The sequence below is a fragment of the Pipra filicauda genome, unplaced genomic scaffold (assembly GCF_003945595.2).
Source record: "Pipra filicauda isolate LSUMZ 115617 unplaced genomic scaffold, ASM394559v2 scaffold47_size6085603_pilon, whole genome shotgun sequence".
Lineage (NCBI taxonomy): Eukaryota > Metazoa > Chordata > Aves > Passeriformes > Pipridae > Pipra > Pipra filicauda.
In genome coordinates this window covers 1640680-1664651 of record NW_024104620.1, presented here as the reverse complement: position 1 = coordinate 1664651, position 23972 = coordinate 1640680, and the positions used below count along the sequence as shown (strand labels likewise).

At 41.3% G+C, this 23972-nt stretch overlaps 1 protein-coding gene across 2 annotated transcripts in view; it reads left to right on the top strand.

Moving 5' to 3' along the window:
• Positions 1–7035: 7035 nt before the first annotated feature.
• Positions 7036–23972, top strand: part of NXPH2 (neurexophilin 2) — a 37026-nt gene continuing 20089 nt past the window's right edge. Inside the window, exon 1 of one of the 2 annotated variants that reach the window (XM_027748955.2) lies at positions 7036–7489. In XM_027748955.2, the coding sequence (XP_027604756.1) occupies positions 7436–7489 (54 nt within the window). In that variant the 5' untranslated portion in view covers positions 7036–7435. Of the gene's footprint in view, positions 7490–8068; positions 8086–23972 lie in introns of those variants that run through there. The other variant, XM_027748956.2, reaches the window with a different exon arrangement.

Sequence of the window (23972 nt, the reverse complement as noted above, 5' to 3'; positions counted from 1 at the left end):
TTTAATAGCTCTTCTTACCCAGTTACAGACAACCCGTTTTCCTTTAAAGCAGAATTTTCATCATTACTTTTCCTTATTATTATACCTTCCAAAATTTTTTCCATGTTCTTGTTTTGACATAGTTTATAAGCTTTGGAAGTTTAACTATTCTAGTAAATTATAATATATCTAGTAGACTTTAAAATAAAAATGGGAGAATCTGAGCAATCTTAACTTTCTAGCAAGTGTAAAGCACTAATATAAATTGAAATTAATCTATTCCTGGAGTACCTGCTACACTGTCATATAGAAATACAGAAAATACTGTGAGTGATACAGTAGATTAAATAGATAACGTGTTTCACCTGTCAGAGTGGTTCATATGGTTCTAGTTCAAGAAAGGTTCTCTGCTGAAGATGTTTATAGGTGACTAAAGAAAATAAAGTTGGGCAGATGCTGAAATTATTTCTTGAAAAGGACTTTCATACAGGCTTGCAGCATTTCTCTGAATGGGAATTACTCATCATAAAAGAACACTCAATTCACACAAAAAAGCCCCACATAAATACATTTTTAAAAACCACACACACAAATAACATACTTTTCTTGTGATTATTACAGCTGAACTATTGCAAATTCTTCCTCACATAATCAAATATTATTATTAATTTTTGATGGAAATTTTGGTCTAGTTTCTGTAAAAGCAGGAGTATCAGTCACCAGACTGTCTTACAGGTCCTATTGTATGAATTCCCTTAATATTTGCTCAGATATTTTGCCCAACTTTGTTAACAATTACAGGTTTCCAGATGTCTCTTTTTATTCATTCATTCATACTTATAAAAAGGTTTAAAATGTATTCATTACCACTACTGCAGTTTTAATTAATGACCTGCTCTCACCATTCTTCTTCCAGTACATTAACATATCTGCTAACAGTTTTGTTTTATCCAAAGGACTGTATTTGTCCATAGAATTAGATCTGGATGTGCCCTTGTATTTACACACAGATCTGTGCTCATTGGTAAACTGTGTTATACTTCACTTGCTTGGATTTTTTAACTTCTTTGAATATATTTAAACTCAGGGAACTCAACACGAATTAGTAAGTGTCGGTGACTTATTTCTCTTTCAAATGGTTTTTGAGATCAAAAATCAAGTTAAAGGGTACAGAAGAAAAACAGCTCAATGTGGTGGTCCCTCATAGCCTTCTTAAATCCAGGTTTAAATCTAAACATGCAATGAACTGCTTTGAGCATCTGGACTAGAGTCTGTCAGTGAAACAGCACAGATCCATTACCTGGGTTAGAGCAGGAGCAGACTATAATTCTCTATTTAGACCAGCTGGAAAAAAACCAGCATACTGGATGCACTGGGCAAAGAGACTTTTTGTGTAACCCAAATCAAAGGATGTGACAGAAAATTCTGGTGGAGAGGCCTCCTCAGCTCCAAGGCAAACTTAGAGGTCAACCTGAAGGCAACTGAGCACCTCAGATAAATGAGGGGAAAAACGAATAAAGGCAAATTAGTAGGTAAGAGGATGGATAGCAAAGAGACAGAAAGTGCTGCTAATGCAGCTGTAGCAAACAAAGTAATAAAGTTAAGATTTAAAAATTATATGACAATCATTGCATATAGCAAGAGAATAATCTAAAATATTCTGTCAGCAATGCATGGATTCTGGAGAACGGGAGGACCCAGAAGTAGTGATGCAGAATATGTCAGCTTGCCAAGCCTTGCCTGGGGAAACAAAGCTACTGATAGTCCTGAATGGACCTGAGGAAAATAATTAGTTATTGGAATACAAAAAAGTAGGAAGCTGAAACAGGCTTATTTGCTTAGTGTGCAGCTAGGATATTTAGAGCAACCAGTCATAGAAAGTCAACTTTTAATGAAAAAAAAAAAAAACAACTACTTCACACATTTCAAATTAAATTAATGGATAAATAAAAATAGGCTTCCAACTTGGGTTCCTAATGTCTCAGTGCCAAGTGTGCTAGGCCTAACTAGATAAAAATTAGCTTAATATTTAAAGATAAGAACAGACCACAAGAAAATGGCAAAATATGGATAATCAAAGCTAATGTATTTATTAGAGGCCAGAAAGTGTAATAATGTGAGAATCATAAAAAAATCACATGAAAAAGTACCCAAGACTTTCAACCTCATCCAAAAGTATACGGAAAGAAAAAAAACCAAGGCACCCTCTTTTTGGAAGAAAATTAATCTCCCTCTAATTAATTTCCTACTTTAGTTTTCAATATGAATGAAGATTCTGAATATCAGGGTGAATATAACTAATCAAAAGGCAGAGAAAATGGAAGTTACAACACCCCCAGTAAAATCAAATTGCAAAGGCTGATAGGATCAGACAAATGTAGATGCAGAAATGGTGGTGTACAATCTTCACTCCAGAACTCTGAAATAACCAACGTGGTTGGGATATAACCAACTGCAAGTCAGACAGAAGAGATCTGTAAAAAAGCCATAGAATCAGGAATAGTTTATATGTAGAACAGCAAATGCAAATCTTATCCCTAAGAATATGAAGAGAAACACAGCATCAGCAAATATGAGCTTTAGAAATATGCAAAGCCGCTGAAAGCAAGCTGAAGGAGGAGAAAAAGGCTTGGAAACACGGATAAATAAAAAATGGGATAAATTAATCCAGGTTTTGGTTTAGTTTAAGGGGTTTTTTTGAGAAAGGTAGATTATTCTAGGATGGCAAATATTTCATTACCTGCCTTTGATTAGGCTGCTAATTTCCTAGACAAATGAAATAGTCTTCTATCAGCACTTCAGTCAAAATGTGATTGTGTGCCGTGCGGGAAAAATAGATAGGTAGGAGAAGGTGATTGGGAAAAAAGTTGTGGAGAGGGTAAGGCGTGGTTTAACAGGTTGTGTTCAGGGTCTGGAAAGAAATAACTAATGGGGTTCGTCAAAGATTCATCTTGGGGCCACTATTATTCAATAAATTAATTAGCAATTCCAACATAAAATGTAGGACCTTGCTGCTGACACAGAACCAGCAGGCAGCCAGTAGTGTGAAGGATCTGCATAACACATTGGAACAACTGGAACAACAGAGACAAAATATAATTGTGATGCATTCTTGACAAGGAGAATACAGTAACACCATGTATGAGAGGCTATATTTCCAACACAGATAGATTGGGCATTAATGATGTTCCACATGACTGCCAGCATCTAAATTTGGATGTTCACCCACTTTAAAAAAAAATATTCATTCCAATGGGAATAGACAAAAGAGAAGTTTTACTGGGTAACACAGGAAATGGAGTGCTATTGCCTGAGAGATTGCCTGGCTCACATAATTAATTAAATTTGAGAGGGAATGTGTACCTATACAATGTGAGAAGGAGGAATAGGAGCTCATTAAGATATAGCAGTGACTGTAAAAGGGCAAATGAGTATAAAATCAGATATCAAATACAGTAAATCTGAAAACTAGAGGTTAGAAAAAGATTTTCAAATGGCAGAGGAGTGAATTTTTGGAGCAGCTTCCTAATGTAGCATGAAACTCCCCCTAGTCCTAATTTAAAGATGGATTTGCAGAGTTTCCAAAACAAACCTACATTTCACTGTCTGCAGTTAAGGGAGATGGACTGAATGACACAGGCAGCTCTTTCCAGTCCAGTGTTCCCAGTATTTGGAAACAGAGTGAAGAGTCCAAGGTTGATGTCAATGTTTTCAAGTAACTCAGAGGAATGAGACTTGAGACTTGAATTGAGGTTGGTTTGGTGCTAACTAAAGATTTTACATGTTTGTGCTTACAAATTACTTTATAAAGAAATAAAAAAGTACTACTGACTTTGTGCACAAGCATTAGAGATCATGTGTTAATCAGATATTTTTCACTGTCTTGTAGCAGCCAAGAAAGTTTAGTAGGACCTTGAGCTCTTAGCTTAGTTTTTCTACAGCTGTGTCATCAATCCATTTCTGGAGAGATTATTTCCTGAAGCAGACAACAATTATTTCCTGAGATGAACCGACTATTTGTTATTGTGCCTTAAAATTAGACCAGAAAATTTTCCTGTCCCCATTTAAATGATGTTTGAAGATCGTGCTAACACGACAAAGCAAGGGAATGCAAAGCACAGGCCTCGCATTCTGTTCTTACCCAGCACTACAGTGACTTTTCTGGCGAGTAATGCAAATAATAATACTTATCACTTACTCTGCACAGTGCTTCAAAGCGCTTTACAAATATTTATTGCTAGTTAATCTGGAAAAAGTATGATTTAAGGCCAGCTTCTGGTAGCTTGTGTGACAAACTTAATGCCATTTGAATCGACTCCGTTTGTATTTAATAGGATAGAACTGCAGCACTTTAGTTTAAACGCTATTGTTCCATTAAAAGCCAATTACAGAAATTCAGCTTTCCCCGAACTCATAGAGGACAGCTTTTCATTTAGTAAAAAAAAAAAAAAAAAATAAAAAAATCTATTAAATGCTTCATCCGAATTTAGTGCTCATAATTCCGACCAAAGGCTTAAGAGCCTTTTCAGGCGCGGCACAAAGCGATTCGCCGCGAGGCGGTGCCGCAGTACCGCCTGCGGGCGGCAGAGGGAGCCAGAGACGCGTCCATCCGCCACGAGGCGCCGGGACCGCAAAAAAAATGCCACGGAAAAGTGTCACCTTTCCATGCTAAACACGCGCGTAGCGGCGTTCGGCTGATTTCCCGCGCAGGCAAATGCGAAAGGCAACTTTTCGGGTTTAAATTTTATGCGGGTAAATCTTGATGTCTTCAATGCTGATCGTTCTGTATCAAAAGTCAGATCAGATGGTGGCACAGCAGGTTGGAGATCGCTAAAATAAACTCGGGGCAAACCCAAGCACAGACACAAGGTGAGTGAAGAACGGGTTGAGAGCAGCTCCAAGGAAGAGGACTTGTGGGTGTTGGTTGATGCAAAGCTCAACATGACCCAGCAATACCTTTGCAGCCCAGAAACCCAACCATGTCCTGGGCTGTATCCAAAGCAGCGTGGGCAGCAGGCTGAGGGAGGTAAACCTGTGCCCCCTCCACGCTGGTGAGACCCCACCTGGAACACTGCATCCAGCTCTGTGTTTCCCAATATACAAAGGACATGGACCTGTTGGAGCAAGTCCAGAGGAGTACATGAAGATGCCCAGAGGGCTGGACCACCTAGTGTGTAGACAGGCTGAGAGCTGGAGCTGTTCAGTCTGGAGAAGAAAAGGCTCTGGGAAGATCTTCCAGGACCTAAGGGTGCTGCAAGAGAGGGAGAGGGTTTTGGGGTATGTAGTGATAGGAGCAGGCAGAATGGCCTTAAACCAAAAGAGGACAGGGTTAGAGATTAGGAAGTAATTCTTCCCTGTGAGGGTGGTGAGGCCCTGGCACAGGCTGCCCAGAGAAGCTGTGGCTGCCCCATCCCTGGAAGTGTCCAAGGCAAGGTTGGATGCGGATTAGAGCAACCTGGTCTAGTGGAAGTTGTCCATACCATTGCCACAGACTTGGAACGGGATGATCTTCCATATCCCTTCCAACCCAAACTATTCTACAAATCTCTGATTCCATGAAAAAGAACTTTTGAATACTGCTACAAGAAGTAACCACAGGAATCACATCATAATACGTTGTCTCAGTGACCATCACTGCTTCAGTTTTCTCCAAATCTTTGAACGTGCTGCAAACGAGCCCATTTTAGGGTTGTTTCCTGTATATGTAGTTTCCTTTGCTATAGAATAAGCATCTTTTCTGAACCCAAACGAGAGATAGTGATTTGTGGCTCCATCACATCCACACAATACATTTTGCAAGACACCTTGCAACAGAGCTAGGAAAGGAACCAGTGGGATATAACAACTAAACAACTGCAATTATTATCTGGTAAAATCATGGCTGCTATCAAGTGCAATGAGGGGGCTTGCAAAGCTGTTTCCATCGACAAGGATTTTAGCGGTTGAAAATACAAAAGTGGTCAAAAGGTAACCTGAACACAGACCTACTAAGAAGATGAGACTGAGAATTAAGAGGAAAGTAATCTGCAAATGACAGGCAGGGTTTGGAAACCAAAACCACTACCTGCCAGTGGCAGAGAGCTTGCATATCACATCACCTGTGAATTACTGATTAGCAAACACAGGCACTGCCAGGCTGGACACAGGTGTACCTGTTATGGGTCATGGTGGTACCGCTTCAGCCCTAGGCCGTGTGGGAGGCACGTGTGCCAAACAGGGGGTCACCCTCCAATGCAGCCTCCTGCATTCAAAACTTTATTTCCCCTTTCAAGGTCGCCACATTACAAGCTCAAAAGCACAGGGACAAGTGTTTCAGGCTTCTCAAGCCTACCTCAAATTGTGTCCAGACAGTGTTCATTAAATTACGTTATAAAATGAATCTAATCTCAGTGACTTTGGAGATGGGTCCTGCAGCCCTCTGGGCTCCCAGGAGGCTCATGTGCCATTAGCATGACCCCACTGCCTTGCACAGCTCGAGCCCTACACAAGGAGCCCCCTTGGACACGACCTTGTCCCTGTACCTGCTCGAGGGGATGCCATGCCCAGGTGACAGATGCGTGGTGTCCCCAGGACAGACTGAGTGTCCCAAGAGCAAACTGAGTGTACTCAGGGCAGACTGAGGGTTCCCAGGATGGGCTGCAGGACCCGGCCGTCTTGCAGCGTCTCCTTACAGCTGGGGAGAAGAAACACGTCGGGTTTCCCCACAAGGACAGTGGCTGCCCATCCATGTGTGGGTATCCGGGGGGGCAATCCACCCTAAAGAAAGGGACCTGTGACAGGAGTGTCCTATAAAACCGGGACTGGGGTCGTCGAGTCGGACTCTTCGCCCGTCTCCCTTTCCACACCAGCGGTCGGGCAGCCCGTGGTGGCTCCGGGAGGCGCATCCCGGCTCGGGCTGGGCGGCTGCGGGCGGAGGAGGGGCCGCCGCCTCTTTAAACTTGCCGGGAGGGCCGGGCTGCCCCGCCCGGGGCAGCGGGGGCTCCTCAGCGCCCGGCGGGGACGCGCCGCCCCCCGCCAAGGCTCTGCTCCGCTCCGTCCCGGGCGGGCGGTCCCCGGTGCCCGGCAGCGCCATGCGGGGCAGCGGGGCGGCGGGGCCCGGCCGCGGGCTGTGAGGGGACCCCGCTCTGCCCCCGGGGGGAGCCGGGCAGCGCCGCCACCTCCCGCCTCCCTCATCCCGCCTCCCTCATCCCGCCCGCCATGGCCGCCCGCGGAGCCGGGCGGCGCGGAGCCGAGAGGAGCGGCAGTGCCGGGGTCTGGCCGCTGCCTGGCAGCGCCCCGTGAGCGGGGACAGCGCCCCGTGAGCGGGGACAGCGCCCCAGGAGCGGGGACAGCGCCCCGTGAGCGGGGACAGCGGGCGGCGTGTCCCTGCGCCCGGTCCTGCCCCCCCGTCCTCCTCCCGGAGCGGGGATGAGCGAGACCCGCGCCAGGGGAGTCGCCGCCTAGACCGGCAGCCAGGATGGTGCCCCTGCAGCCCCTGCCCCTCGTCGTGGTCCAGGGCGTCCTCCAGCTCGTAAGTCTCCATCCCTGCGGCACCCGGGCTCTCCCGGGGGGGCTTCGGGGGCACCGGCGCCCTTCCACCGGGTAACGCGGTCCCCTCGGGCTGGCTCCGAGCAGCCCCCCCAAACCATCCTTCCTGCAGCCCGCGACCGATTCTTATTCTTTTTTTTTCCTTTTTCTTTTCTTTTTCTCTCTTTTTTTTTTTTTCTTTTAATTAAGCGAGCTTGCTTCTCGCCGGGCTGTTTTGGGATATGGGACGCTCGCGTGCCCGAGCCCAGCGCGGCCGCGGGGGCCGGGATGCGCCGGGAGCCGCCGGGTACCGCGGGCGGGGACGGGGGGATATGTGTGTGTGTGTGCCGAGCATCACCCGAACTGTCCGCTCCCGAAAAGTTTTCCGCTCGCCTCAAGCGCCTCTTTTCGTGTGCGAGATATAGCGGGTTGTGCAGGTAGAGCCACCTGCGCTTGGGAAGCTCCCTCCTTAGTCTCTGCTTGCTGCAGCGCAAGCCAGGTGTTTTTTAATTTTTATCAGAAACTGTTCGACCTGCCGGTGTTACGCCAAATATTCCTCTGCGTGTGGTGGGGGAATGCGGGGACTGACGTGGTGGCAAGGTGAGATGCAGACTGTGAAATTCAGGGCTCTGAAGGGAGGGAGGCAAAACGAGGTGCGCGGCTGGAGGCGGGCGAGGAGCTCAAGTTCTCCCACGCCAGCAGTGCCTCGTTCGTGGAGCACTGATGGTGGGAAACAAATGGATTAATGCTCCTGTTCAGGTGGCAGGAGAGGTTAAAAAGAGGAGAAAAGGTATTTGTAGAAGAGTTTGGCCATATTCACTTTAATTTCAAAATCCCATTTTAACTTGGGGTGAGTTTTGGTTTTACTGCCAAATACCTCCGCTGCAAAGTTATGCCTCTCTTCCCCAGCTGCCTTGGACCCGAAAGTTTGTCACCGTAGTCAATAGGGAGTGTGTAATAAACCTTGAAGGGATTAAACACCCTCCTTAAGAACTGGAGTCTAGTATTACAGCATGAGGTGATTGATTAGTTTTTGAGGAAGCTGATGTCAAATTCTAATCCGGTTCTGGATTGTGCTTGTCGTGTAATGTTTTTTGCTTCAGCACTTTATCATAGCAATGAAGTAGCGAGCTGCAGCCCTGCGATAAGGCACACATTTCTTTCACACTCCCATCCTTTTGGACAATAAAAGGCTGTTTACATTCTTCACGTTCCTGCAGCCCAGTTTCCAGCTAAACAACACGCAGGGGTGAGAGATGGGAAAGCAGAGCAGCAAATGGATTACAAAGTTGCTGAGCAGAAGGGAACTGAATAAAAACGCTCCTTCCTCATGCCTGCAACCTCTCTCACCCCTTCTCACACCTTCCTCTTTATTTTTTTTTTAAGATATCAAAAGGGATCGATTGAAACCTGAATCATCAGGGATCGGGTCTGTTACACAATGTTTTATGGATGATGTTGGGAAGTTTCTTGCTGTGGTTTTACATGCTGTAAGTGATGGCTGGCTAAAAGAAGCAAAGTTGCTGCCTTGAATCAAACAAAAATCATAAACAGTCACTGAAGGTTCCCAGGTGGATGTGGCACTCAGCTCACCCAGGAGGATTCATTTTTTTCTGCATTCTTTATATACAAACCAACAAGGTTTTGAACTCAATTAGTTATATAGCTTATATAAATTAGCTTAAATAGCAAATTAAAGCAAAATGAGAATGTGTGAGATTTTTGACGCGTCTTAGGCTTACCTTGTAATGCTAACCCACTGCTAAAAAGTTGTGTAAATACCTTTCGGCATGGTCTTACCAGAATATCTGGTTAACATCTGGTTAAAGTTTTTGCTTACTATAAATTAAAAATATTTGATGTTGGTGGTAATGCATTGAATACAAGTCTCTGCTATTCTTTGTTCTCTGGCCAGTATTTGTAGGGACTGGTGGCTTCCCGGAGTCTGATTAGGAGCTTTAGCAGGCAGGCATTGGTGTTACTGGTTCTTGACTTTTTCTTTCTATTTTTAACCAAAGATCAACATGGTTAATATTATTCAAGAGTAAAGGCTCAGCATTTCAGCCAAGAAATAAAAAAATCATTGGTTTCAGTGTTGCAGTACAGCAGCATTCTAGTAAGCCATAAATGCTATCACCAAACCCTTCCTGATGGGGCAATCTTAATTTTTTATAAAACATATAAGAGGTGTCAGGATGCGAAATATTTTGGCACTGTATTTCAGTGAAGATAGAAGTACCTTTTATTTAATAAAATGAATTTCGAGTAGTGCCTTGCCTTTCAAATACCAAAGTGTGCTGTCTGCTTACCTACTTCTTAAAGATGCATAAATTAGGATGAAATCCATGTGAAACTTCATAAATTTGAGGAGATTATGGCAGAAAGTCTCACTGAATTTCTGAAAGCAGTGTTAGATGATTTTTTTATATGCTGTTCTGTCAGAAGTTCATGTTTAGTACCTTTAATAGAGTGTAGACGTATTTTTGTAACATGTTCCTGGATTATTATTTTGATTAATAGTTGGTGTACCAGTATGCATGCAGCATAAGCACATATATATTTCCTCAAATATTTTGCATATTTGGGCATATGTAACAGTAAGGAAGCCTGCTGTAGAGTCAGGTTAAGGTGCTAACTTGCTCCTGTATAAATGTGTTGATTTTAAAAGTCAGGTTTACCTTATGTTGACAGTATGGAGCAAAACAACAATTTGCAATGCACAGCCAGTACTTGTCTGGGCTGCTATTGATAAGAAGATGAAGAATTGTTGTGTTGTGTTATCACTAATAGGTACTCTTGCTTTACCATTAATTTTCACTAAGCTTTTCCAATTGTCACGTAATTGCTGAATGCCCTGTTAGTTACCTCTTCACAAATAATAGAGTTCTACATGTTGAATATTGAAGAGAGTGAAGTATTAGGATAATATAGTTTATAGTATGCCTGATAGTTAGCTTTAAATACCTTAAAGGAAAGGGGGCTTCTCCTACTTGCCTGGGAATATTACTTGTCATTTTAAAGAAATCTTGTTGAAAAAAAAATAAAATGCTGTCAGTATCCCTTATTTCCTTTTCATGTTATTAGTTTGCACATTTAATGCGTCATGTTTCATAACGTTGTTTGAAATAGCTTAGATGGGGTCTTCAAAATGTGTGATATTTCCCTCTTTCCTTTAGGGAAGAAAAGAAATAAAAGCAGTATGCGGGTTTTGAATCGAGAAGCAGAGTTAGTTACTACTTTGTCTTGGTGAGGTAGTTACAGACAGGCACTCAGGCAGGACCTGTGGTTCTGTAGGGTCATCAGGCACCATAACTATTTGCACAGTCTTGCATCTTTGAGGTCTGAAATTAAGGAAGGATCACAGCAGCATTTTCCAGTGCCTACAGTTCAAGTTGCACCAGCATTTCTATCAAGAAACTCCCTTCTAACATTATCATTGGGCAGAGTTGTTGCTGTGTTAGAAATCCAGAAATCAATCATTTTACAAAGCCTTAAAAGCAGTTGATTTTCCCCCCCCCCCAGTAGTGTTTGCACAGATAAGAAATAATTGGGAAAAAATGACCAAGGGTGTTATTTTAAGACTTTTCTCCACCAATTTGAGAGTACAGTGTTTGATATGAGGGAAATTCAATGATAGATTGTTTGTCTTGGAATTTCAAGGGCTGAAATTATCTAACAAACTGGTTTTTGTTAAAGTTAATGAAACAAAATTTGTACAGAAGTTTTTTTTTAACAGAATTTAAGGTTCTTAATAACTTTAAGCTGAGAAGAATATTTGCTAGAGTAGAAGACATAGCTTCATAAGAAGAAATTACTTGAAAACTGAGATAACACTGCCTTTCCATTTAAAATATGTATACCCTGTAAGGCGTAGAAATACAGAGGTATGTTCCTCCTGGCTACTTTAATTTTGTCTTCTAGCCCTGCAAACGTATTCCAGGTAATGTGCCCTTGCAGTGAGAATCAGAAATAGGCACCATGCAAAACTCTCAACTCCATTTCAGAAAGGTAAATGCTTCCCTCTGGTCATCTTGAAGCACACGGCTGAAATTCCATCCCCTTTAATTTCAGGGGGAAATTTGTCATGAAATATATTGGGCCCAACCTTTCATTTGGTTTATTTTGTTATTTTTCTCGATGCTGTGGGCATTCTAAGCCTATGTTTCATTCTTGTGTATTAAAGTAATGTGAGTAACTCAAGGAATTCAGGCAGTTTGCAGTTGAAGACAGATCAACAAATGCTGGTTTCAGAAGTTTGAGAATTTATTACCCTGAATGAGAAGTTGTGTCTTGAGGTGGAGGGGGCCAGGTTTAGTTTACATAGGAGGTTCACAACTCAATCTGTCCTCACATCATGTCTTTTGACCTAGTTCTGTGGAATTGGTGGCTGATGTTTTTCAGTTTGACTGAAAATTGCAGGTTGACTGGGGCACAGAATGGTTAAGGATCCTACTTAAAATCTGTACAGAAAGTCTGTTTGATGACCAGTAGACCACAAGACACTCCGGGCTTCCCTAGCACAGGGCAAGTAAAATCCAAGTCTCAGTCTTTCCATGTGTAACATGCAAGGAGTTTTTCTGCCATTGTAAAGCACTTTGAGAGATGTCAGAGATGTGCTGTAAGTGTAACCGACAGGGAAGTGAAATGGAAAGATCAGTGGAGCCCAACTGCTAAACTGGCATGCACTGATCACTCCCACCTTCCTGGTTTTCCTCCTGCACCTTGGTTTCTGCAAGAAAGGAACTCAGACATGGGAGTCAAAAAGGAGCAGCAGAAACCCCTCACTAGAGGGACATTCAGGGCATCAGAAAGACACAGCTCCTCTCTAGTTGCACCAATCTCCTGTACTGTTGAAAATTTTACCTTTAATCAGCACTTTATAAGCCAAAGTGTATGAGAAGAAGCAAGAGCTGCTCAGCGTGATGTGGGGAATGAGCACTGGGGTGTCAGCAATGCATGGTCTGTGGGTGAGGTGTTAACCCGTATCTGGCCCAAGTGTTTAAGGCATGGTAGTTCTTGGGCACATCTGGTAGAGAGCTGAAATCAGGAAAGATCAGTGCTAGTCCAGAATGGTTTTAAGACAAAAGCTGCGATTCCATAGCTGTGGGTTGCATCTTGGTCAGAAACAGAGCGAGCCCTCCTGGTGCTGAGGGAAACCTGTCACTTTGGATCTTTCACACGTACTTGTCAATGTATCAAAATCAAAAGCAGTGAGGAAAAAGGAAGATTTTTTTTCCTTTTTGTGCCTGCATGCTTCACAAGACAGTACATTTGCTGTGTTAATCCATCTTCTAGTCCTGATTTTTGCCGACTTCTTTAACATACCACTTCACTATACCAATTATAAAGCACAAATAGCAGCCTTAAACTTTTTACCACATCAAATCTTGGAGAACTGAGTGAAATCTAGCAGAACTGGAAAAGAGGAAAGTTCCCCTTCACATGACTATTAAAAATTCATCCTGAACTTGATTTCCAAACATCCTATTTTGAGGCAGCTCTGGCCATTCACTTTGAATCTTAAATATGTGTATGTTTATTTGTCCAACCCCATTCTTCATTCCCATTTGGTTTCCATTTGCTCAGTTTCCCACTGTGTTTGTAGCTATAGTTCCTGTAGTTTGTTTAGGAAGTTAAGACTCAAAGAAAATCAGGGGTGGACCTGCTAGTTAGGTTCTGCTTCCAGCAGAGCATCACTACTGCAAAGTAAGTCCATGAGAGACACATTTCAGCCTCTTAGAGACCCTTTCCTCAATTTAGGACTGTTTACACTTGCAGGTTTTATCTGGTACTCTTATCTGTAAAAAAATCCATTTATCAGTTGGTTCCTTGTGGTTCAGAAACTCTTATTGTAGTGTTGTAGCACTGAAAATGTGATAACATCCATGCAGTCACGCAACACAGTTGTGCCTACAGCTGAGTCACGCACCTGGGTTACACCCTGAGTAGTCTGAGCTGATGGAGGACCCTCAATACAAAGATGCAGCCCAGGAGTCTGTGTCTTGCAGGAGGAACACAGGCTGCAGTCCTAATGTTCCCCTGCTCCCAGACTCCACATACAAGGCACTTGGGATGCTGGAAAACCTATGGGTCCTGTGCAGAAATACGGGAATTTTCAGCACTCCGCCAGGTGAGCAAGAGACGGGATGGAAGGGGCAGGTGTGGATGAGTTTCTGGGTGAATTTCACACAAAATCTGTAAGGTCTGCAGGTCAGGAGTTGGAAAACAATGTTTATTCCTTTCCTGTAGGGAATCTCCTCGTGAGCTGGTGTTCTGTGTCAGCTTTAAGCTCAGTTGCAGTAAACAAAAAGGTTCAAGGAAACAAATTAAGAGTGGGGAGGAAATAAAGGGCTGTGAAGTTGGGTCTGCAGTTCAGACTAAGTAGTTCTGTCCTTGCAGCAGAGATTTCAGTGCTGGTGGGATGCTCTGCTCTTCCTGGAATGGCAGTACTTACTGTAAATACAGAATTTGAATGATTGACTATAATTTGAGGTAGAATTAAAGAGCTGTTAGAGCTGTAGTTCTTGAGATAGGTTTTCTCTTTGTTCCAAATGATTGGTAGTAACAGAAGCTATTATTAGCTGGGAAGTGAAAATGAAAGAATAGGGAGAAATAAAAAAGAAAACGAAGAATCTACTATCTCTAAAATCGGTTTTTATGTGTATTGGGGACAATTATGGTTATTGTATCATTGCAGTGCAGATTTGAGGCTACTTTAAAAGCTCTAATTCTCCTTTTCCAGATCCAGCATATTTCTTTTATGTTTACAATCAACTGAGAATTTCTTTGCTTGTTTTTGGTGATGACCAGGTATTTCTAATATCACAAATCACCAGTATAAACACGACCTTAATTTCATCTGACTTTACCCATTATCTAGGAAAATAAACCACTTGTGCATAGAAGTGCTTCTATATTTATTCTGTTATTAAGTAGATTTAAGGGCTTTTTATGGTTTTGATGGAGAAGGAGCTGGCTGTGCTTGAGGGTGACCTGGAGGAAAAAAGCCCTGGGATTTTGCTGAGAGAGAAAGAGATGAATGCAAGAAAGAGGAAGATGATGGAAATAAAACAATGCCTTCAGCAGTTGAATTGAGCCTGGGCAGTTAATGCAGGAGGAGAAGGACCGACAGACTGACAGTAACCAGGAATATTCCCACAATTACACCGAGTTCTACCTGTGTATGAACCTCAGGAGGGTGAAATATGGGACCTCTAGTGCTGCCTGGCTCTTTTCTCCTTACAAGCACCTGCTGGTTGCTTCTGTTGTTCGCTACATATCTCTGGAAAGTTGGAATTGCTATTTCTTGTGGGGCTTCAAGGGTCTCATGGCCAGTGCTTTTTTCTTGAGCCTTTAGTTGTAACTGTTACTAGTGAGTGTGTTCTTCCACCACTGGGAGCCTAAAACAGATAAAAGTATTCCCAAGTTGAATTTTCTCCTTACCCCAGGTGATTGTTAGAAGAAACCTTCAAAAATTGTAGTACAGGAATAGGTATATAACACTAATTTTATAGTGTGCTGTAGTCAGAATTCATGACACTTTTTAGTCAAGATGTCTTACATGTGTGCCATTATTGTTTTGGGAAATCAAAAAAACAAAATAGAGCCTCAAGGCACATGTCTCAGCTTCACCTCCAGTAGACTAGAAGAATATTCTGCATAGCTGACCCTTTCCTTCACTGACCCATCTCCATACAAAGGCAAAAAGCTGCTGAATCTGATCTTAACTGGCTGACAACAGGGGCATTTTCAGAGTGTCATATGTGGATCAAGGCAGGAGTGAAGCCCAGCCCTTCAGTCTCTTGAGCAAAATGTGCCAGGGAGAAGGCTAAAGCCTGTGTTGTTTTCCACTCATTAAACTAATAAAATGCTAATCAGCTCTGTGGAAAGATTCGCAGTAGATAATGTGACTGCTGTGGCATCACTGACTTATCAGGTGTGTTAGCCTCGGCCACTTTAAATTAGGTGATTGAAACACCTCTTTTTCTTTTGAAGCCTATTAAATTTCTTCTACTTTTTTGACTCCTTTCAATTCTGTCACTGCTAAAGGCAAGGAAAAGACTGATGTTAAACTCCTTACCAGGTTGGGACAAATCCTATGATACAGCTGCTGTTGTATTCCAGGCTCTGCTTCATCCCGCTGCTGAACCTCTGTGTAGTTTACATTAAATTAGTCTTCCCGTATTGGAAACATCCATTTTTTTAGTTAATTTTGAATCAAAGTGCACTCTGTTCTGTGCTGAATGACAAATCCATCAGTCTTCTTTGCATTCCCCTGGGTTGGGTCTGCTCCCTGCTGTAAGGAAGTTTCTGCCCCTCCAGGGAGCTTTTCCAAACTGCGGTCCGTTGTGAGCTGTCTGCTTGCTAACTCTCTTTCTCTCTCCCTCCATGCTCCATCTTCCTAAAGTTTGGGTTTTTTTCCAAGCAGAGAATGCTCAGTTCCTCTGGGAGAAGCAGCAGCTTCCTTGCTTTCCCTCTTCCTTCTGGAGATGCTTAATCCAAAGTACAGTAGCCAGCAGCAGGTAGAAAGACTATATTCCTTTCTGCTGCTCAGCTTCAATTTTTTTTTATTTAAAGATTTTTAAAAATTATTTTTTTTTATAATTGTATTTAATTTTTGTACAGGAAACTAGTAGTTAGAACCACCTTTCCAGAATCTATTAGTGGTCATCAGTTCAGCCTTCACTGACAGCTTCTGTCCAGGCTCTCTGGTTAGCGGATCAGTCCAAAGGTTTATTGGCTCTGAGTTGTAGATTGTATAATGTAGTTCCAGAATGTTTCCATTTAAAATGGTCAATTTTTAAACCCATTTGTCATGATTCAAAATCTGAGTGGATATCCACTATTATAACACATGACTGGAATGTGATACCTTTTTTTTTAGAGGAGCAAGTTTTACAGAACTTCAGATCCTATATACTCTGCCCTCAAAAGCATTTTTCTCTAAAAAGCATATTTTTCCCCTTTGACACCCTTTCCCTGTGAAGGTCTTGCTGTGATAGTGAGCTGTTGTGTGTAACATTTAGACTCAGACCAAGAGGTACAACAAACTGCATTTCTTCCACATTAACATCCTGGGGGCACAGAAGGTATTTGGTTTCTTTACACTCTCGCTTCTCCCCCCTAGAACCCAAAATCCTGGATATTTTTTTTTCTATAGCAGTTCCAGTGAAATCACAGCTGATGCTTTTCCTTACAGTTCTTAAATAGTGGGAAAATCATTCTCATCCATCTCACTCTTTGAGCCTTTTCTTATTTTTCTTCTCACTGGAATTCAGTATCCAGTTCCTGGCACCAAACTGAAGTTAGCTAAAATAATACCAATGTGTTGAGTGTCTGACAGGAGAATAAATGCATTGTTGAGTTAGGACCTATTTGATTTAAATTAAATTAAATGCCTCTAAATGTAAGAATGAGAAAACATGACATACCTCATACTCAGATCCATTTTATGGTGTTCACCCTATAATCCTTTTATTCAAACACGCATGACCTATATGTTATCAGCAATGGACAGCTTAAGACTGCTGTGACTAGGGAATTTAAACTCCATATTTTATTTAATAAAACCTTTTTGTGGATATTGGATGGGATCTGTTACTCTCCTTGCTTAGACTGAAGGTTCAGTGTTGCTGCTTTTAATACTTGATGTTGAATAATGGGGGAAAGAATGAATTTAAAATAGCTAACTTTGTATTTATGATGACTAAGAATTCCAATCTGCAGAAATTTGCCTTCTGGAGAGTTTGCAATATTCTTCCAATCAACAGCAGAGTTATATTTTTGGTGGAACAAAAAGATTAACATGGTGGAAAATAGAAATATAATGGCAATTGTATCTTTCTTGTACTTTGGCGGATTGAATTGTCTTGTCCAGTTCAGATTTATTTTTATTTTTTTCAATGAAGCTGGTAATTGTGAAGGAGATTCAATTTTTTTTCTGTTTAGGTATTGAAACTGTAGTTCTGATAACACAACCCACTAGTCACTTAACTGACTTGTCCCATACCAGTGACTTTGACATCCTTCTGTGATTTCAGGGAGTGTTGACATAAACTGAGTCTGTGACTAGGGGTTAATAAAGCCTGCTCTTTTATGAACATGTGCCCCATGCCCCAATTTCTGTCTTACCTACTACAGTTATGTAAGAGAAATCTAGTTATCCTTGGGATCACCAGCTCTGATCCAACTAAAGTGCACAGAATGACTGAACAGTTATTTCAGTGGGACTTCCTCGGTTTGAGAATAACATCTTAACTAAATGTGGTTAGGAATTTTTCTATGCTTCTGGAAAATTCAAAATCACTGAAAGATAGTAGAGAAGTTATCAATGTCACAGCTTTGATGCAAACACCTGCAGAATGGTGCCTGAGAATGAAATTTAGCAAGTTCCCCACACAGAAAGGAGATGCCTATAAGGTCCAGAACCCTCTTGTGGGTCACAAGGATGCCCACTTTCACCTAGACTAGGAGGCTTTTTAGGAGTAGCTGGGCAGCCTGAGGTAGGACAGCTATTAATGACTAACGAATAAATAGGTGATAATATCTCCATTCTCTCTGAGCAAATAAGTCAGTGCTTATCCCCTAATTAGGATAGCAGAAGGGAAAGTGAGCCTGCATCTCTCAAGGCAGTATCAAATTTATCAAGGGAGACAGGATTCTGCAGGAGGGTGCTCAGTCCCTGCCCTCGACAGGACTAAAAGCTGCTTGGATCTACCTTTTGGGGGAAGAGAGAGAATAGGTACAAATTTGTTCACTTATTTTGATGGGAGGTCAGATATGAACAAATTCAGTGAGAGCAGGAAGCTGACTCTTCTCACATCTATCTTGCTTCTGCAGAGAGACACTAGAAAATGAACTGTGATGGAGGCATCACTTGCAAGCATTCTTACCTCATTCTGTGACCTTAGTCAAAGGTGCATGAAAACCACATCCTGGATTGGATCCTTCAACAGAAATTAATGAAGAAATGCCTGGATTTGTATCCTGAGAGAGCCCATACACGGATTAGAAGATCAGGTCCTCAGTGAGGCATGCTCCAAAACAAACTAAATGGAATTTGCAACATTAAAACTCAAGGACTACTTGGGTCATGTGTCTTCCTGTGTCATTTCAGAGATTATAGATTTAAGCATCTGTTACAAACCTGGGGGAAAACTGCACTAGCTCTCTGTCAAGCTCTCCCTGCTTTTGTTATCTTTATCAGATGGATACCAGGAAAAGCTATCCAATATCCTGTGATGTTGGCTTGCTCATGCTGAACACTTCCTAGTATTCTTCCTTAATGTTTTTTTAGAAGGTCCCATGATAATCTCTAGGAAGTCTCACAGCTGATGGTATCATATTGTTTAGTAAGTTTTTTCTAATACTAGGCACAAAGTTTCCCTAATTCGTTCCCTTTATGCTTAGCTATCTCCTTTTCTATCACTCTTGAGACACTTTGTTCAGGCTGCATTATTTGCCTGTTCCTGGGGACCTTTTTCTCAAAGAACTGCAACATTAGCACAATGAGTCATGGAGAGTTTTGCTTCTTTATTCATCTTTTCTACTGATTCTGAGTGTTTAGAGTAATATACACTTTTTTTCTTCCCTCTTCCCTGTTGGTTTTCACAAAACATCTTAAAGGAAAGATATCCCATGTGCTGAACAAATTTGTTTAGATGATGTCTTTTAACCCGTTAGGGATTATATAGGAGTCTTGGAGAATTTGGCAATTTTTCAGATTAAGACAATGGGCTAGATTCAGGAGGAAGACATTATATTCTGCATAATTCTCTTGGAATATTTTTTTCTACTTCAAACTGTGATGCTTCCACTACCAATTTTTTATTATTTTTTTTTTAATGGGCATGTGATCTAGACAGGTTGGATTTTTTTGGGACATCTGCAGCCAGCCCATGAGGATGGGACACTGTGTGTTCTGAAGATGTGAACTACGTGACTGTATTAGCACTATGCATGAGTTAACAAGCACAGCACCAAAAAGTAGGATTAGTGTAGGGTTCATACAGTTATAAGGTTTTGATCAGCTCAGAGCTCAGGGAGAACACACTTGTATCTAGCCAGAAACATTACCAATCTCCCTGATGTGATATTTCCATTGTGAGATCTTCAGGGGTGTCTTCTGCTTCGTTTACAGAGCACACATCAGTGCTCTGAGTAAAAATTAGAGTGTCTGAAAAGAGAAATAACAGCAGGAATTGCACATAAACAGATTGTGTACCTAAATGTTTCGCTCACTGTAATTTCTGATTAAAGAAATATCCCACAGATTCCCAAGGGACACTTTTCTTTGCAAGCAGTGATAACCTTTATAGTTGTCAGTGTATAAGAAAAGCTTCTGTTGAAGGATGTTATTAAAAGAATCACATGTTCTGTTGATATAAACCTAATACTGCTTCAAATTTCCTATTCCTGAAAGAAACACATTTAGAGTAGCCTGTAAAATAGTCTTTTTGCCTGGAACCACCACCTTTTCTCATACAAGCCATCATTAATAGATAAACTTTCCATTAAGAGCTAGACAAGATGCTAGTTTTTCTTTCAGCAGTTAGAAACAAGAACAATGAATGTGTGGGAGAAATGCATCATTTTGGTTAGGAACATCAAAGTGTGTTCTTATCTGAAATATAGACAAATCAGTTCAGAGAAGGCTCCAAGTATAGAATTATTGACCCTGGAGGATAAGATACAGAATAACCTTCCTAGGCTGCGCTTTGTCAATTTTAAGTAGTGTTTGCAAGGTGAGTAGTTTAAAAGTCTTATCCCCCTCAGCAAAATATTAATAGTAGATGCATCAGACTTTTTCCTAAAAGTTTTTTCCCTTTATAAATTACACTGCTATAAAAGTATGTTAATGTTCTATGCATCTATTAATCTTCTGTAAGACAATATGAATAAATCCAACTGATTGATGTAACTCATAAAAGTACATAATTGTGTCTCTCTCTGATCTGGTTGTTAATTTTCTGATGTGGTCTCAATTCTGGGACTAACTGGTTGAGCCCTCTCTGTAGTGTGTCACAATGCTGGAAGCAATGGGGTCTGCACTCCTACATCCCTGTGGGGTGAAAGATTAACTCAGTAGATCACAATGAATATTTTTTTAATCATTGTAAATATAAATACAATTCTCACAAGTTAACTTATGAGATAAATTCTTCTTCCACGTGGTGCTAATTGTGATATATTTAAACCTATCAGGCAAAAAAATTATTCTGTTTGATTCAAAATGCTTTTGAGCCATCTATTCAAGAGGTGAACTGTCTTCCAGACAACCCAGATAGAAAGCAGTCCTCGTTACATTATCAAGAAAGAAAATCTCACCCTATGACACATTCTCTGTGTGTGTGTGTTTGTATAAGTATATATATATATACGTAAGACAGTGTCCTGGGGAAGTTAGCAGGTGAAAGCTGTCCTTTAAATCAAGCCCACAACACAAATATGACTTTTTTTCAAGGAATATGTAGATTAAAAACAAGGAAAAAGAATTGCTAAACACCTTTAATCCAAGATCAACAACTGTCAATGGTATATTTTGAAAATAACTTTATAATGAAATCTGAAGCAAACAAGATTGTTTAAATCATCTTCTTTGGGTAGATTAGTTATCGGGAGGGGGTGGTGGTGTTTATAATGTGATTTCCGGCAAACCACGTCAAAACTTTTCAGTAATGATAGTGATTATGAACATTTAAGCCTCCAAAATCCCTCTGTGAATTCAGTCTATAGTCTTAGAGAAGAATGGGACCCATTTGTTACCATTGTCTGGTTAGAGTGTGACACATTAACTGTGGCCTTCTGAGCCTCAGCCCAGCAGCTTTTCACCCACTTTTAGTCCACTCCTCAGGGCAGCAATGTTCCAACCTGGAGACAGAAATGCTTGGGAGACTGTGTCAAAAACCTTGACAAAGTAGATGACTCTCCTCTGCTCTCTCCTCATTCACAGATCTAGTAATTTGATAAATATTTGGCGACCAGTTTAGTCAAGCATGGTAAATTTAGTAAATCCATGGTAAATCTATGTTGTTTATTCCCAGTCATCATCTTCCCCTTCATGTGCCCACATATGACTTTAGAAAGGATTTACTCTGTGATTTCCCTGAGGGCTGAAGTGAGTCTGAGCAGTTGATAATCTCCCAGATTGTTTTTAGCCTTTTTGAAAACAGTTGCTACCTCTTTCCTGGGGTCTTTCCTGGTCATCAGGATCCTCCCCCAGTCTTCAAAACCTTTCGAACTAGATAGTGAAGAGCCTCACAATAACATCGACCAGCTCTTTCAGCACATTTGAATGACAATGTATGGGTTCGGATTGCTCAGGAGACCCTTGCCTCAATTGTCTCTGTGACTGATAGTAAGGATTTACATAGGGAAAAGAAACAAACTTCAGAGGACTTGAATTAGTGTTACTTAGTTGGTGCAAGAGTCAAATGGATCCCTTGGAGTTCAATACAGTATCATTGAGACGGTTGGTTTTGTTTAGTGATGAATGCTAAATGATCATTAAGCCATAATTTAAATAATCATCTGCAAAGGAGTGGTTTTCAATCACAATTTTGTCTCTAAATTGGCTAGAAGGACATGATGGTTCACTCCAGGTCTTTTTAGGAGATCTAAGCTTTACTTACAGGGGTAGATCTTAAGTTTGGTCTTCCAATATCAATGCAAATGACCTTGTAGAGGCAGAAGTAAATGTTCCTTGTGGATGAGGATGCTCCAGGTAAAGCAGCAATGTGCACTCGCTTCATGACTCTGGAGCAGTCCTGTAAGAACTGCTTCATTTTCCCCCTTCTCTATGGTTTGAACATGGGACACTTTTGCCTGAAATCTATACTAGCAGTGTATAAGATTCAACAAAATTTTCAAGATCATCATTAGTGTGGGTTAGCCCCACTTTCTGGAGCTAAAAACTCAAGACCATCTTGCTTAAAATACTGATTATTATATTCTTTGCTGTGTTACATTTTAGCAGTGCCCATAGAAATAATATATGCTTAAGGCAGACACAAGAAGATTTGTAATTCTTTGTAAGCCTCATCCTTCTGAATTCAGTGTTTCATGGAGACTAAGCACAGAGTCCTGTCAGCCTGTGCTTCGACTCAGACTAACAACTTTTGCTCCTGTAAAAACGATTCACATTTTTAATCATCCATTAGGTTGTGTTCTACATACTGAGGACTTGTAGATAAATAATTAAATTGAGAAATTCTGGATAGGCAAATGAACCTCGAAGCAATTATAAAACTGTAGAATTTATCAAGTGTAGTGATATTTTTCAGCTATGGAAAGAAATTATCATTAACCATTGTCAAGCACTTGCAGTTTTCTACCATAGGGGAACTTGGTTCTCCCTCAGTTTGTGAGCTGATGTAGTGACAAGCTGCGGAGAGATGACAGATTTCGCTAAGGATTCGGAGTCTGAACACCTGTGCAGTGTCATGCTTTTAAAAATAGAATGTGACAGCAAAACACATCAACCCTCTAATGTCCAAATGGAAACCACAGGGGTTTTTCCTTCAACTTTTATCTGGAGAAATCACTTTCAATCATCACTGGCCAAGTGAAAACACAAAGCAAAAGCTGTTTTGTTGCGGTCTAAAATTAAGAGCAACAAATCGGGATGGTAGGCACAGGTGCACAGAAAACATTCAGTAATCCCCATTTCTTTCTTCTCAGTGCTGTTCTGACGTCCTGCATCTCCAAGGGGTGCAGATTACTAATGGTCAGTAGCATTTTCTTCAGGAAACCCCTGGAGGATGGTTAGGAGAGGACTGTCACCCAAAGCTGCTTTGCATACCTTGGCTTTTGTGTGACTCATTCAACCCTCCAATGAAGCTATCAAAAAACAACCAACACATTCCTTGTTTTCTATAATCTTCTCTCTGGAAGAAAAAAGAAAAAAGAGCATTAACCAAGGGCAGAAAGATAAAGCCAGGCTTGCTTGATTACTGTGTTAGAAGTGTGCAGTATGCTCTTCTCTGGAGGAGCCGACGTCACTGGCAGCATTTGAAGGGAGCATGTAATCTTTTCCTTTTTTTTTTTTACAGAGGGAACTAGGTTTCCCAGTCTGCCAGAGAGACACTGAGCCCACTGCCAGCCTGCTCTGCTCTCCTCCAGGGCTGAGCACAATTACTGGGCAGCACTATGGGCTGGCCAGGAACCCACTTCATCCCATTTTTCCCATTACACAGTGCTAGCCTTTCAGTATATTCTCTTTCTTCAGTAAAAGCTTTGTTTTCAAAGATCATATGTTTTTTCTACATATCTGTAGAGATATGTAGATGAGGTTGAGATGTGGTTTCGGCCTCTTTTCTATTGCAATCCTATTAACTGTCTTAAAAATGACATTTATCCAGTATTTTTGGACAAGATCTTTATGTGATTGTGTGATGGAGAAATAAGGGATGTCCAGATTTAGCTCTTTCGTGCTCTCATTTATGTATGAGAGAGACAGAAATCTACTTTAAACTCAGATAAGAATTAGC